We start from the raw sequence: 16,975 nt of genomic DNA on the forward strand, positions 1-16,975 counted from the left end.
TTTGATATGTTTTATGACTAAAACATTAATGAAATAAGAACGTCTTCGCAAACGAAACGCAACTACAACGCGCTCCTGTATTGCGGATAAGTAATTGCATTGACTTTCTGCAGGCGTTTAAATTTTTTTTCTCGTCTTGAAAAAATCTTGATAAAAAAAATCCTGTCTTGTAGATCGAGATTTAAAATTTCCTGAAATTTTGAGACTTGTCTTTAATCCTTATGTGCAATCGATATTAAGCTCACTAACCAGTGGCTAAGCTTAAGTGGAGGGCCCACCTTAAATAAACTAAGTCTGGCTTGGATGGAAGTTCAGATTTAATAAGGACTAGTTTACACGTTGCTCGGAGTTATTTCAAAACGAATAACAGTCATATGTACAATGAGTTTCAACTCAAAGATTACAGGTGTGTAACTCAGACCATGTTTATCTTCGTTATTGATAAACCTAAAGCATTCCGGCCGGTTTTCTCCTTCTCAAAATGCCTCGCTGTACAGGCAACACAGGCCACTGATAGAGGGCCAATTGAGAACAAAAAGTCGTTTTGGGGTAGTGTTAGGTGAGTTAAGCCTTTTACGCACCACTGTTCTGTAGCTGCGGTCGTTATCACGATTACGCCTCTTGTCTATGTTTCGTTGTCGTCGCGTCGGAGGCATTTAAAAGAAAAAATACCCCCGCCGCAGCAAACCTGCCGTCTAAGCGAATTTCCATTTGGTCGAATTGATTTTCAATTGATCTATTTAAATAACATTAGGTTTAACGAGTACCTAGGTTTGCTGCTACAAGGAAACTAATAAAGTAGTGTGTTTTTAGTAAAATATTGATAGCTTACTATAAAATAAATAAATTTGCCAAGTTTGATCAAAATATATCCATAAACAAGCAAACTACAACATTTTACAATATTCTCCATAAGAATAACATGGGAATTTTAAATTTACAATTTTTTTAGTTTTCTCCGTAACCAATAACCGTACAAAAACACTTTGATATACTGAATTGTTTGTTTTTTTAAGCTCTTTAAGAAGGTTTAGAGAAAAATTGGGAAATTTTGTGTTTTGAGGGTAAAAAGTGAGAAAAACCAATTTTTACCCCATAAAACCCCCCATAAAACCCTGTTCCCATGGACCGATCATGCTGGATCGCGAACTCATTCAAGTTTATCCCGCCTTACACCTTCAAACCAAATTTCATCAAAATCTGATAAAAATTACTCAAGTTATCGTGTTCACGGACACATATATATATATCTAACAAAAAAACCACTAAGTGGTAACACTTCCCCCGCCAAGTCAGCAACCCAAAAAAGACAATAAATCACCACTTTTCCGCCAAGTAAAACAATGTAATGTATGTAAGTTTGGCAACTTGGCGGCAGACTTTTGCTTGTTTTTTTTCATTAAAGTTACGTTGGTGGATAATTTCACAAATCAACTTCTCTAATTAATTAGTCCAACTAAGTATAATAATTTCGAGGTAATCAGTAAATATAAAACCATATCACTATTATGATTTTATGAAATGTGACACAAATAAGGTCAAATTTTGTAAAATAAGCTCTCATCTAGCAATGTACTATTGGGAGAGATACTTGCTCAATGAAACTAATTTTATGGTATTTTTTAAAGTGATCAAGCAAAAGTCTGCCGCCAAGTGGCCAAACTTACATACATTACATTGTTTTACTTGGCGGAAAAGTGGTGATTTATTGTCTTTTTTGGGTTGCTGACTTGGCGGGGGAAGTGTTACCACTTAGTGGTTTTTTGTTAGATTGTATTTATTTTTGTAGAAAATTAACAGTTAAAATAAAAATCCTCTTTTCTCTTATATATAGACCAGGGCACAACTACACATAAAATGCATTGGTGTTACATAAGTGTTCCGATAATTAAACCCGTATATCTAAAGACTAGTGTAAATTGAGCCCTTATTAGAGAAGTAAAAATGTAATCAAAAAGATTAGGTTTGTTAGAAATAGCATAAGGCAAAACAAATATTGAAAAACTCATTTTTATCCTAAATTTACATATCACTTTTTACATTCACTTTTTTGCTTGTTTAACATACGTAGACGGATTTTCCCGATTGTTTTATTTGTTTTAGTGTATCAAAACATAAAACTAACCTTATTTAGTTAAATAAATTTTGGCAATATTATGAAGAAACAATGTTAAAACTAACCTTAGTACTAGTACTAAGTTTCAAGTTCTTAGGTTTCATATGTATAAAAAGGTATTTTATGTATAAGTAGTATTAAACTGTTAAAAATGACGAGCTGCTGTACCAGTGTACCATCGGTACACTGCATTTTTCAATGGAAAGTATCGGGGAATATCACTGCTCTAAGTAATTTTATATAGTAAGTAGCTCAAATCATTCGGTATACCTGAAAAAAATACTTTATAAAAGTTTTAAAATAATTTTTCAGCTGATCCTATGAATTTCTCTAACATTTTAAATTAATTGAGATTTAATCGCAGCTGATCCTTCTTTTGTTTTGATTTTAATCCCATGTTATTTAAATGGGCCAAAATCGTACTTTGAGGGCTTGCCAAGGGTTTATGGGTCAACGCACCGACTTGTGACCCTCAAAAGGCACATCTACACGCTAAGGGCTTTCAAACAACATAATAAACATTAAAATTGAGCCAGTGGTTTGGGCTGTAGGTCCGTCAACATTTAAGGAGAAGAAGGAGAACACGGAAAATTTGTGAATTTTCAAACTAGTTTTTCTTGGCTCAAACACAACCTTTTTTTAAATTCTTTTTTTTTATTTTGCCAAGAATGATTGCCCCTATCCAGTGGATGAACAATTATTTTAATAGCTTTTGTTTCTTCAGAGCTATAGACGAGTAAAAAAGCCACTTTGTCACGTCATGTATATATACACTGCAGCAGCTGTGTACCGCTGGGGGACTTGGCGGGGCGGAACGCTGCCGCGTTCCTTAATATAAATCTATATATATATATACCTATATATATATATATATATACATATATAAAAATTTGAACGAATGGTGTTTTTGGCCTCTGGGGACATTAAAATGAAAAAGTAAATCGGTCCCGGGCCTAAGTCTTACCATGAGACCTACGGTAATAGCTACTTCCCTATAGGGAAATTCGCTAAATACTTCCCTATAGGGAAATTCGCTACAACAAATAAACAAATTATAGCTACAGGAAACAACGATAAATGCACAAATTTCAGTTACAATCATGCTAACTCCATCCGCCATAGAGACACAAAACAACGATAAATAAAGAAAGTTAAGATAAACCATATTAACACGATCCGTCTTGGGGTTTATGTTTACACAAACTCAAATAGTAAACTAGGGGGCGTTTGCAGGGGCATCCACAAAATTGAGCGGAGTCATCAAGGGTTCATATTATGTTGTTTTTGTCATACTGCAGTAAAAACAGTCGTTTTAAATGCATGCGTTGCGGGTCTAAAGTAGCATTTTTACTCTTTAGGGAGTAAAAATCAGCTGTTGTCAACTCAGTTGTAAATTTCTATTGTAAACGATTGCATGTATCGAAATATGTATCGATTCGTGCTTCGTAATCATTTTAACCTACAGTCTACAGTCTCTACCCATAGCATTTTAGCATCGCAGATACATTAATCCATTCCCACACTCAACACTGCTCACCTTTACTACTTCCTTCACCACCCCCTATGTCGTTGACCTGTTTCCCTCTCTTCCCATAGCATTTTAGGATTGCAGATACATTAATGTAATTGCCAAAGACAGTTCCCACACTCTGCACTGCAAGCCTTACTACTTCCTTCACCATTTCCTACGTCGGGAACCCGTTTTCCTCCCTTTCCATAGAATTTTAGTAATGCAGATACGTTAATCTAATTGCCACAAACATTGCCCACACTCCGCACTGCTAGCCTTTACTACTTCTTTCACCATTTTCTATGTCGTGGGCATGCTTCCATCCCTTCTCATAGCATTTCAGCATTGCAGATACATTAATCTAACTGCTACAAACGGTTTCCAGTTCCCACACTCCACACTTCTCACCTTACTACTTCCTTCGCCTCTTCTTACGTCGCAGGCCTGTTTCCCTCTCTTCCCATAGAATTTTAAGATTGTAGATACCTTAATCTAATCGTCATAAACAGTTCCCACACTCCGCCTTGACTACTACATTCACCACTTCCTACGTCACAAACCAGTTTTCCTCCCTTCCCATAGCATTTTAGGTTTACCTTAATCTAATCGTCAAAAACGGTTTCCACACTCCGGAAAGCTCGCCTTGACTACTTCCATCACCACTTCCTACGTCACGGACCTGTTTTCCTCCCTTCCCATAGCATTTTAGGTTTGTAGATACCTTAATCTAATCGTCATAAACAGTTCCCACACTCCGGACAGCTCGCCTTGACTATTTCCTTCACCATTTCCTACGTCGGGGACCCGTTTTCCTCCCTTTCCATAGAATTTTAGTAATGCAGATACCTAAATCTAATCGTCGTAAACAGTTTCCACAATCCGGACAGCTCGCCTTGACTACTTCTTTCACCAATTCCTTCGTCGCGAACCCGTTTTCCTCCCTACCCATAGAATTTTAGGAATGCAGATACCTTAATCTAATCGTCATAAACAGTTCCCACACTCCGGAAAGCTCGCCTTGACTATTTCCTTCACCACTTCCTACGTCGCGGACCCGTTTTCCTCCCATTCCATAAAATTTTAGTAATGCAGATACCTAAATCTAATTGTCATAAACAGTTCCCACACTCCGGACAGCTCGCCTTGACTATTTCCCTTACCACTTCCTACGTCATAGACCTGTATTCCTCCCTTCCCTTGGCATTATTGGATTAAAAATACCTTAATCTATTGGTCATAAACAGATCCCACACTCCGGACAACTCGCCTTTACTACTACCTTCACCACTTCCTACGTCACGGACCTGTTTTCCTCCCTTCCCATAGCATTTTAGGTTTGTAGATACCTTAATCTAGTCGTCAAAAACGGTTTCCACACTCCGGTAAGCTCGCCTTGACTACACTTCCATCACCACTTCCTACGTCACGGACCTGTTTTCCTCCCTTCCCATAGCATATTAGGTTTGTAGATACTTTAATCTAATCGTCATAAACAGTTCCTACACTCCGGACAGCTTGCCTTGACTACTTCCTTTACCACTTCCTACGTCGCGGACCCGTTTTCCTCCCTTCCTATTGAATTTTAGGAATGCAGATATTTTAATCTAATCGTCAAAACAGTCCCCACATTCCGGACAGCTCGCCTTTACTACTTCCTTCACCACTTCCTACGTCGCGGACCCGTTTTCCTCCCTTCCCATAGAATTTTAGGAATGCAGATACCTAAATCTAATCGTCATAAACAGTTTCCGATTCCACACTCCAGGCTGCTCACCTTTACTACTTCCTTTACCACTTCCTACGCCATAGACCTCAAGCTAGTGTCGTCATTTGATTATATTTATGATCCATACCGTTTCTGTTCTAATATCTGTGGATTAATGCTATCAGCTATTTCTTTATCTACTGCATTCAAAAGTCAACAGCTGATCATATGTTTTTGTTTATGTGTCAAATACTGCTTCCATAAGGATTACATTGAAACTTTGAGACCCAGTGGGGCGGATTCCTGAGAGACTTTTTTAACGCCATATAGATGTTGGCACTCACCGATATGGTCTTTATCACCATGCAAAATTTGAAAACGATTGATTCAGCCGTCTAGGAGGAGTTTGCGTATTACGAAATGCATAAGAGTCGACGTATAAGAGCTTCGCTCGCTTCGCTCGCTCCGCTCAATAAATGTACTCAGTACGTTTCATTGAATTGAAAAATAATAACAGCAATTAAATTATACAGCTGATCAAAATGTAAACAATTATGTTCTCCATAAGGATAACATGGGAACTTTAACAGCAACTGGGGCAAAGCCCAAGGGATTTTTTCAAAAATGTAAGGCCAGTTTGAAAATCTACGCGACACCCTCTTTCCAATGAGATGTCAATGAATAAAATCGGTTAAGAAATGGCGGAGGAGTTCAACCGACCAAATTTCATGTCGCGTATTAATTATATAGATTGCACACATCACCAGTTTTGCTAATTTTTATATCAATATATATTTAAATTTTGGTATATTTTTTTTTAATTTTGGTTAAAAATGGACATGTAATGATGTAACACTTATGATAAAAGGCTTAAAAGGACATAATATAAAAAAATATGCCGATGTCATTGGATGTAAAATCATTCCTCAATCTTCAGTTTAAACAAAAAAATGTAAGGCAAGTATTTATAGCTAAAATAGATATTCTTCAAACAGCTATAGGCCTACAACAACTACCGTAGTGTTAAAACTGCAACACACCAAACGAATCAGGAAGCCAGTTGGTAAAATGTTCAAAATGCTATTTAGTGCCTACAGTCTACACACATTAGATAGATGGTATTTTCACAAAATATTTTAAAATCCCGCTTTATAAATTGTGTAAAGATTCAAAACTTTTGGTGCATAAATGGGGGAAGTAATATAAAATCAAATGTCTAAACCTCTTTGTGGAACACCCTGTAGGCTACACGAGGGTATGATAACCCTGTCACATGTATTGATGATACTAACTTGTTGCCAGGGTTGTATCCGGCCGGAGGTGTGTGAAACACATGTTGCGCCACAGAGTCACTGACGACGTTAGGTGGAGCGTGGTCGCTGGAGAACATCGTAGGCCGACCCTCTCTGATGTTCAGCTGATCTTGCACCGCTACTTCCAGATCCCAATGGTGTCTCTGGAGCACATCTCTACATAACGTCACGTTCTCTATTCCCGTCAAGTCCTGTCAAAACATTACTACATAGTCACCATCACCTAATATAAAACACACGACCCATACAAAAATGACATTTCTACAAAAGACTTGGCCAAGTAGTCTGAACATGAGGTGCATTAGTTGATGATTTTAAGTTATAGCTATCAGTTAATCCTATTTTTACGATTTACAATTCACTTTTGATAAGCTCATGTATTCTCGTTTTGAAATTCAATTAAACATTAAACAAAATTATAACCTAGATTTCACTGACTTTATTCTATAAGTTACCCAGTTCCTGCCTGCCTGCCAGTGACTAGTGGTGCTATAGTATAATTTGGTATAAATTAACTAATTCAAAATTACAAGTCTCATTTAACTCACAAATAATTACCGGTAAGTAAAAGTTTATCCTTCTTTGTTCAACGTTTCGATTCCATTGAGCATAAAGTCGAATATAAACAAGAGTGTTTGCTCTCCAACAGTCTACATAAGGACTCGTCCAAACCGCCATATTAACTTACCAACCGCTCAATAAGTTAGACGTTAAATCGTAATTTTAAATTTAGTTTTAGGCCTAAAGACACTTAGGAGTCTTTCCGACCAAAACTAATTGTAAATTTTGGATTCACCTACAACCCAGGGAATAACTTAATTTGGTAAATTGCCTTTGGAAATTGGAGAAACTAATCTTTACCTGACAACAGAACTTTATGTCTGTTGAGAGGTATTCACAAAGGTGACACGCGGAATTGTGAGATGTTGCACTACTTTTTATTGACCTCCTTAAACTTCTATATAAAACCATTTTTAGACGAACAAATTTAGGATTAAAAAAAACAATCTTATTAACTTAAGTTTAACTTAGTTTTTTTTATATAGTTTTTATTTACCAACAGTACCTAGCTAGACTATATTATAAGGTCAAGTGGGGGTAAGTGTACGCCCCAAATCACATTGTAGGCTACAACTTTGACCACAGATTGAAAAAAAAGCATGTATGCTACACAATGTATGCATGGTGCTATACAAGTCAAATTTGCTGAACTTATTCTTTGGAATGTTTTGTATATGTGGTTTTTTATTTTGTAAAAAATATGAATTTTGTGTTTTTGAGAATTTGTTTGTAAAATTATGTTTGGGGTGTAAGTTAGGTACACTTCCCCCTTGATCTGGGGTAAGTGTACACCCCCCCCCCTTATGGTAGCTTTCCACTGCATATTACTTAATGTTGGGACAAGTAGATTGTAGAGGGGAAAATTAGCTTTCTTTTGATCTTTTATTTGTCGAAATATCTCAAACGGTTCAGAAGTTATACACTTTTTTGTGAACCTCCGGAAGGGAAAATGGAAACCCCAGCTTTATTAGAAATTGTAAAGAAAATAAATACCCCTGCCGCAGCAAACCTGCTGACTAAGCGAATTTCCATTTTCTTGAATTGATTTTCAATTAAATGTATTTAATTAACATTAGGTTTTATGAGTAGGCTACCTAGGCTTGCTGCTACAGGTAGGGTACAAAGTGTGTTTTTTAGTAATATATTATTAACTTAGGATAAAACAAATAAATTTACCAAGTAAGAAATGACCATTTCAAAAATGCAAGCATTTTTGAAATCGTAGTCTCGTTGTTTAAGCCAATGTTCCAATAGTGATAAAACGTTGTAGATCTTACATAAATAAACAACCCGCCAACTATAACCTATACTTTACCTTACTAATCTAACCTAACTTCAAAACACTTAATGCAGCCACGAACCCGCATAATCCCCGTCTCCCCTTCCCCACATGCCTAAATAAAGTATTTCCAAGGTTATTTTACATAGTCTACAACTAGGGGTCTCAACCCCGGGATCTCGGCCGATTTTTGATACCTAGAAATCCCGGGACTGGTGTCTTTTAATCCCGGGATTAACGGGATTGCAAAAAACCTATGTTTATATTGATTTTTTGTGAATTTTAGGACTTTTACTTACGGAAAATTAATAAAAATAGTCCAATAACACTTAAAACACATATACTCTTTATTTTTAGGACGATTATATGAAATGGTACCTATAATTAATGATCTTTTTGATTGGAAAATTTAATTATTGTATTGGATCGAAGGCCCGGGATTGAGACCCCTATCTACAACCCAGTTGTAGGCTATGATGAGAATTATTACTCTTTGTCTTGCTGACTCATAACCAGTGGCCAATAGCGAAGCGTCAACAACACAAGTGACGTGGCATTGGCCAATAGCGACGCGACAACAAACCTAATGACGTGGCATTGCCACATCGACATATGTTTAGGTTGGTACTTGCCCTGTATTTATCCCTGATATGTGCATAAAATACCTGAAATGGGAATATTATCCCCAGTAATTTTGATTTTTATCCCGTTTTATGTATTTTATCCCACATAATTAAAAAAATCCCATATTTGTTGTACAAATTACCCATCTTCCCATGAAATTACCCTTTTGTCTCAATTTTATGTGACTTTTTCCCCCCCACCCAAAACCCCGAATTCCCACTCTGTCCCCTAGAGAGTAGGAATTATTGCTGATAAAAATTACCCTGTTGTCTCGATGTTTTAGCGATTTAAATAATTAGCCTGTTGTCTCGATGTTTTAGCGAGTTAAATTAGCCAGTTGTCTCGATGTTTAAGCGAGTTTTCTCCCCACCCAAAACCCCGAATTCCCACTCTCTCCCCTAGGGGGTGAGGAATTATTGCTGTTATAAAACCGATTGTGTAGTTATTAAAATAAGCCTCAGCGACAAAAAAGTTATTTAAGCGAGTTGTAGTATTGATGTCAAAGAACAGTTTAAGAACGTTTTTAAGTGCGTTTTAGGTGAGTTGTGGAAACTGAATAATAACCGTATTGTGTTTGTTAGACTTGACCTTAAGGTAAAATTAAATTTGCGGTAATTATTGCAACGAACGTGACCATGGGAACCTATATAGACTTATATATCACCAGAAACTAGATTTTTTGCTGAAAATAACAGTGCACAAATTTTTCCGCGCCCACAAATATTAACGGAGTAACGGCTGTTTTAAGTTTTATTTACCTTTGTAAGTCTACTGACTAGTCTATTTTAATTGACAATATTTCCTCGCCAGAAACTTTGTATAACTATTAAATTTATGTAAATTGTAAGTGATTTTAAGTAAATATTAGACTCACACTAAGAATCAATAGGTTAATTAACGCGAACTTATTAATTTCAGCATAAAGAACGTTCGGGAAACAAGATAGCTAAGCTGTACGCAGCTAAGTGAAATGGTTCAGTGGCGACTGGCGGTGGCGTTGGCGGCATGATGGATTTGACAAAATCCAGTTCCAAGTTCCAGTAATCCAATCCACTCTACAAAATAGGCCAACATTGTTACTTTAACGATGTAGATTTTATGCCCTTTTGAATCCTTATACTTAGAATAAGGATTTTTGGTATTTTCCTGTTAAAGGGAACATTCATTATTATCGATGTTTTTTCTCGATATATCGATATTAACAAATTGAATATATCAGCTGACAAACTACGATAAATAAATATTGTTTAGAATCAACAAACAATAATTTAAAAAAATATTGAAATACTGTTCTAAACTAACCTAACAAAACTAACCAAACTTGCTGTAACATTTAAAAACTCCGCTTAATATTCTCCAATCGCCTTTTCTGTTATCAAACGGATTTTTTAAATGGTACAGCAAGTTCGGTTGGTTATGTTAGGTTAGCTTAGAACAGTTTCATTTCTTAATCCATATAATAGACTATATTTTAGCCTAAAGATCAGCTATCAATTTGTAATGTATCGTAAAGGAAAACAAAATATCGATATATCGAGAAAAAATCATCGATAATAATGAATGTTCCCTTTAACAATAAAGTACTGGATTTTTACGTAGGCATACTTCTAAAGCCTAACAACTAGGCCTACTAATAAACATACACTAACAAACAATGGTAGACTTCTCATTTCATTCTAAAATCTGAAGTTTTTTCCATGTCTAGTTCATGTAGGTGACAGTTCAGCGCTAGTGTCATAACACTTTGTTAAATATTATCAGAGAGTACTAAAGTATTATTAAAAATATTAGTAATGAACTGTGCTTTACATTTGGTAATATAACCAGGGGGAAGAGTGATTGTGTTATTGACTTAAATAACACGTTGATTAGACTATGAATACATATTATTATTAAAATTAAACTATTCTAAACTAACCTAACCAAACCAAACTTGCTGTAGCATAAAATATAAGTATGATGACAGAAAAGGCATGTGTAGAAGGCAAGTCGGGCTTATGCGGATTCGTGACTGTATTAAGTGTTTTGAAGTTAGGTTAGATTAGGAAGGTAAAGTGTAGGTTATAGTGTACTGAGTTGATAATTTATATTACACACAGGCAGTTATTGTGCAATTAAAATAGTGTGTTAAACACGACGAAATAACAATTTCAAAAATGCTGCAAGCATTTAATAAATAATATCATTCTGAAATAAGTTATTCAGTGCCGTGTTGTTTGTTAGATGTTTGTAGCACATGTACTTTAAATGACTTGATTGACTTATTTTTATTCTCTTCTCTTCAATTTCGTATTTTCATTTTCATTTCAGGTTCAGTATAGTTCTACAAGTAACAGTTAGTCCGTTCCGTAATTCCGTAATCCGCAATGCGTCAAGCAGTAGCAGACTAGAATAGAAGGTATATATAACTTAAAGGAAATCAAAACGACAAATTATCTTAACTTAAGTTACCTTAGTCAATATTCGTGGCCTCGGAGACATTTTTGCACTGTTATTTCCTGGTAAAAAGTGAGTCTTCTACGTTAATTACTTACAATAGGCTTATAAATAGGTTAGGTCAAAAAAACGAAGTACCGGTAAATAAAACTTAAAACAGCTGTAACTCCGTTAACCCTCCAAGCGTCAAGCAAAAACGCCTTGGCGTTAAGCTGTTTTTTACTGATTTGCAGGATTTCATTTAACATAATCTACAGCCTATTTAAATGTCAGAAACTATGATGTTTTGTATATCATTTTGTTCACAGGTTCATGGGCTACAATAATATAGGTGTTATTTGCAATAAAAAATATATATATAAAATGATAGACAAAAAATCAAAATATAAAAATCTAAAAAAACTTTTAGCTTTGCGCTAAGTTCAAATAAAATATTTCTAGGCCTACAACTATTTGAAGATAGCCACATTGTCTGAAATTTTATGTAGATTACAAATATATAGGCCTAACTTACACATTATTACCGAATAGTAACAAAAAGTTATAGGTGTAAAAGTGATTTTCTGCGCCATGTTTATGGTCAGAATCTGATAATAGGCTAATATAGGCAAGTCTGAATCTAATGTTGGAGGTTCATTTATTTCTAAATTACTGTCTATGTCCACTTCATCAGGATCATCTAACTCATCACTACTCTCAAATAAACAATCACGAATGTCACTACTTATCCATATTTAGGAATTAACACGACATCTAAAACACTTGGATTTCTTTGGGCCATCACCAGCATCCTTCAGACGTGATGTCCAGAGGCTGCTCTACTGACACCTCTCCGCTATCTATCAGTGTTGGTTATTTGGTGGTGCCTCTAAAGGGCCACATGCTGGGTGCCGGGAAGAGCTGATTCGTGTCAAGTGATGGGATTTGTGCTCTTGGAGTTCCTTGGTGGTGCCTTTAGAGGGCCACACGCTCAACAGTGTTAAGTGATTAAATGTCTTGTTGTCAGCATTCTATCAAAAGGTTTTTCTCCCTCCAGATCCATCCTTTTGTTATATAGTTTTGTTTTTATGTTACGTTAGCTTTTTCACAGTTTATTATATTGTTATCTATTGTCATAGTCTATTATTGTTATGTATAGTAAATTTATTAATGTTAATTATTCACAATGTTAGTCATTTTGATGATTACTGATTGTTATTGATGTTAATTATTCACACTTATTGTTATTGTAGTTAATTATTTACACTGTTTCTTGTTATTGTCATTGATGTTTATTATTCACACTTTGTCTTGTTATTGTTATTGATGTTAATTATTTACACTGTTTCTTGTTATTGTTATTGATGTTATTTATTTACACTGTTTCTTGTTATTGTTACTTTTTTTCACAATGTTGTAACTGTTGCAATTTCACTCAAACTGTCCACCACCACCACCAAACTTCTTACTCATTTATTGATGTTTTCTATTGTATTATATCTTGTTGCATGTAAATCTTGTCTGATGTATTGTTTTGTAAAATGGCGATTGCCGTCGGAATGAATAAATAAATAAAAAATCCACCATTTACAAGTGTTAGTAAACAAGCAACTGTCAACGTCAACAAATAAAACATTGACAAAGTTTACAGCTGCGCTACGATCACTACATACAGTTTAGTGGCTCGAGACAGACATTGGTAGAAAGCCCAACTTCTACCGTAAACGGTGATACCAATATAAATCAGGTCCCATTGCGTCGAATTGGATTTAGAACGAATTGAACGAAACACCGTGTGTTCGTCTACGCGTAGATGCTCGACGCCCCACAGGGGGTTTTGTTCGTCTACGCGTAGACTCTCGACGCTCGGAGGGTTAATATTTGAGCTCGGAAAAAATTGTTGCACTATTATTTTCAGCTAAAAATCTAGTTTCTAGTTATATATCAATCTATATAGGTTCCCATGGTCACGTTCGTCACAATAAATACCAAATTTGCTAAAATATTAATAGGCCCAGGCCATAATAGGCCTATCGAACAGAGGAAGGGTACAGTTTCTTAACTGGGCTATGTTAATATCGATCGAAACTATTGAATTGAAAATATTGATTAATAATCGATTGATTAATAAATCGTCCTTTATTGTCATTATGCATAGGGCAAATTGTGCTTCAACCTAGTTGGTACAGAAAACAGTATTCAGCAACTTATCCTGAAATCGGCTTTTAATTTAAACATGTTGAAATTTGTAAAGTAAAAATAACATGTAGGCCTACTTGGCAATGTAACAAGTTGGCTATAGTAGCTTTGTTCTTGCAAGGACTAAACAGATACATTCCTAATAATTAAACTTGGTATTCGTCATTAAACCATAGCATAGCCTAGGAATAGAGCTGTTAGCAGGAGCAAACTATGCTATTTTTTTAATGTAAGTTTCATGTTATATGGAGATTTTTTCGTTACTATTATCATGTAGTCTAGGCATATTTTAAATCTCATCAGGTAATTTCCTCTTTGTTAATTTAGTAAACCTTTGAAAAATCTTTGTAATCTAACCAAGGAAGGGCTTGTGACGATGAACCACAATCAACAGCTGAAGCAAAGGTTGATAGACCAGCTTTCTCATTAGTTTAAGGTTTAGTGTTGGTTTCCATTAAAACCCTAGTTAAAACACTATCAATATAACAAAGAAACTAAATTGATTACTAATTTCCCTGTCAATCACTTGCAAGCATTCAATAGCTTGTCTTGTCACTGGTACCGGTAACGTTTAAACGTCGTCTGCATCTAGCGATTTTATTTTATCTGACAGTAATCATAGAGTAGTAAATTAAGGAAATGAAAGCTAAAAATGTGGATAACACTTATTTAATGGCCTCCATATGTCCACACAACGTTGTAATAGGGAATGAAACGGCTGCAACCAGCTGTATGAAGCCAAGAAAGTAGGCCTAATTGTTTTGGAAATCTCAGTTTGAAAGATGTTGTTTCACGTAAGGTTGAGGTTATGGTAAAAATCACTATCTCAAACAATGTTAATGTAGCGAGAAAAGTAGCTAAAATTCCGCTACAACTACTTTAAAAATGTAGCTAGCTACAGCTAAAGCTACAAAATCTTAAAAGTAGCGACGCTACAGCTAACGCTACTAAAAAAGTAGCGCGCTACTGTAGCGTCGCTACTTGTAGCGCGCTACTTCCCAACACTGACTATAACCCAGAATGCCAATCGCATAGTAAAAACCATTAAGCGTTTTGAGAGAGCTTTGCCTGTCAATCCGTAGGCAGCGCCACCAGCATTGCTATGCTGAGTGCATGGCAACGCTGGTGGCGCTGCCTACGGATTGACAGGCAAAGCTCTCTCAAAACACTTAATGCTTTTTATCATGCGGTTGGCATTCTGGGTTATAGTAGTATGTTTTCTGTGACCTACCCCAGAGGAATGTAAAATTACAGATGTAGGCCTAACTTAGGCTATGATTTTTTGTTTATGATGGTAAGTTAAGAACTAAATCGAATCACCATAATACAACTAACTTAACATGTGGGAAAGTAAGGTCATTTTCTAAAGAGTAAATTAGGCCTATTTCAATCTCAAGCGAAGGCTAGGCCTATCTAATTTAGCTCTTTAAAAGTTAGTAAGAGGTAAGAAGAATTAATATATTCCTAGCCTACTTAACTTAGGCTACAGGAGAAAAAATGTGGTGAAGATGGGGCCTAATCATGGATTTTACAACGATTAATTGAAGGCTTCATTCAACAATTTCTGGGCCCATGTGGGGCTTAGGGCCTACCCTACTAGCATAGATAAAACATACTCCTTGAGGAAGTACTAGGCCTAGGTACTGTACATAGGCTAGATCAAGACCAAGTCACATACCCTACACTATTTACGATTACCTACCTGAAACTGTAAGACTTTTTCCGTTTGTTCTTCGGTTAAATTCATTTCAAGGTTATCCATTTTATTTTATTTCTTCTACAGACCAGGTTATATGCATCCAAAACAAAACAATGCCAATTTCTTGTGAGTGATTACTAATTTGTAAAGAAAACAGAATAAAGGTTTAAAAGTGGTACGTTCACTAGACTAAGTTAGATGGATAACATTAATTTATTTAACTTCCTTAACACTGCAGACGATTTTACAAAGTTCATAAAATTCTCAAAACGTGACAAAATTTGCTATTGGCAGTAATCAGAGACATAATTTTACCGTGAAACATTTTCGTTCGTCTTCGCCTTTCAGTGAGTGACAGTGAATGTGATGATTCGATGATTCTGATTCTGATTTCAGAGTTCTGACTGTTCTGAGTTTTGTCTATGGTTCTGCTGACTGAAAAAAACTGAAATCAGTGAAAACGAAAACATCATGTTTTTACTGGTCCAAAATGAGTGGTTTCATATCGTCTGCTTGGACTATAGTAGACTTAGATTGAGTATTTCTTGGAGTCTTGGAGCAATGGAATGGGACAATGCACTGCAGCATTGATTAAGTTTCAAAGAAAATTGTATATTGGTTGAGTTACGTTAATGGTTGTCGACAGTCTGGGACCAACTTGTCAATAAATAGATGGATAGATTAGTCGGTTGCCCGTTTGAGTTCAAATTTTCGGCATTATGTTCTGATAGTAAAGACCTTTAATTTGATGTACATGTTTGATGTTTGATGTACTATGCTTCTATTTAAGATTTCCTTCTGACTCCTTGCGGGACGTCCCCATGATATGACAGAAAATTTATATTTCCTAAAAAAGTAGATTTTTAGGAGTGGTGTTGATGTACCTACCAAATCTTATTGATTTATCTGTTGTCGTTTAGAAAATATTTAACTGTCTTTGGACTTTATTACCACCCTGTATATAAATAATACTTAGAAATTACTTTATTGTTTTTGTCCAAAATTTCAAGTTTGAGTGAATGTATCTGTTTTGGGCCCCCCTGAGCCCAAAAAATTGGTTTTTGAAGTAATTTTCTGTGTGTGTGTGTCTGTCTGGACCCTGGACCTGGTTGTGTGCGGATGTGTATAGAGCTACTGACCACACCTCTAGTCCGATTTTGATGAAATTTGGTAAGTAGGTCTATCTATGGTATCTCCAGGTATTTTTTCATTTTTTTTAAATTTTTATTTTAATGGTGATTTTTCTGTAAAAACCCACATAATAACGGAAAAATCTAATTTCCTTAAAAATGGCCAGAACGATTTTGATAGTAATTTAGTATGTTATAGTCCTTTAAATTCTAAACAAAATGGTAGGTGCAACTCCCATATCTGTAAACCAGGGGGACCCAAGACGGATATATCCACTCAAAACTCAAACTCTAATATTTTGACAAAAACAATACTTTCTCCATATACTTATGGTATAGGGGGAGAAAGTAAAAATACGGTTCAGTAATAATTCTAACTTATCTTATTTTCCCATAAAAAAACCTATAAAATAACAGATTTTTT

At 35.5% G+C, this 16,975-nt stretch overlaps 1 protein-coding gene across 2 annotated transcripts in view; it reads right to left on the reverse strand.

The window, feature by feature from the left end:
• LOC128990896 (FAS-associated factor 2-like) overlaps window positions 1-15,789 on the reverse strand; it is a 31,280-nt gene extending 15,491 nt beyond the window's left edge. For both annotated transcript variants that reach the window (XM_054413540.1, XM_054413539.1), the window contains exons 1-2: window positions 15,425-15,789; window positions 6,624-6,835 (exon numbers count right to left, since the gene is read on the reverse strand). In XM_054413540.1, the coding sequence (XP_054269515.1) occupies window positions 6,624-6,835; window positions 15,425-15,484 (272 nt within the window). In that variant the 5' untranslated portion in view covers window positions 15,485-15,789. The remainder of the gene's footprint in view (window positions 1-6,623; window positions 6,836-15,424) is intronic.
• Between the last annotated feature and the right edge of the window lie 1,186 nt (window positions 15,790-16,975).

This window comes from Macrosteles quadrilineatus, unplaced genomic scaffold (genome assembly GCF_028750875.1).
Source record: "Macrosteles quadrilineatus isolate MER2022 unplaced genomic scaffold, UCM_ALF_1.0 Scaffold_3__2_contigs__length_128488019, whole genome shotgun sequence".
NCBI classification, from domain to species: Eukaryota; Metazoa; Arthropoda; class Insecta; order Hemiptera; family Cicadellidae; genus Macrosteles; species Macrosteles quadrilineatus.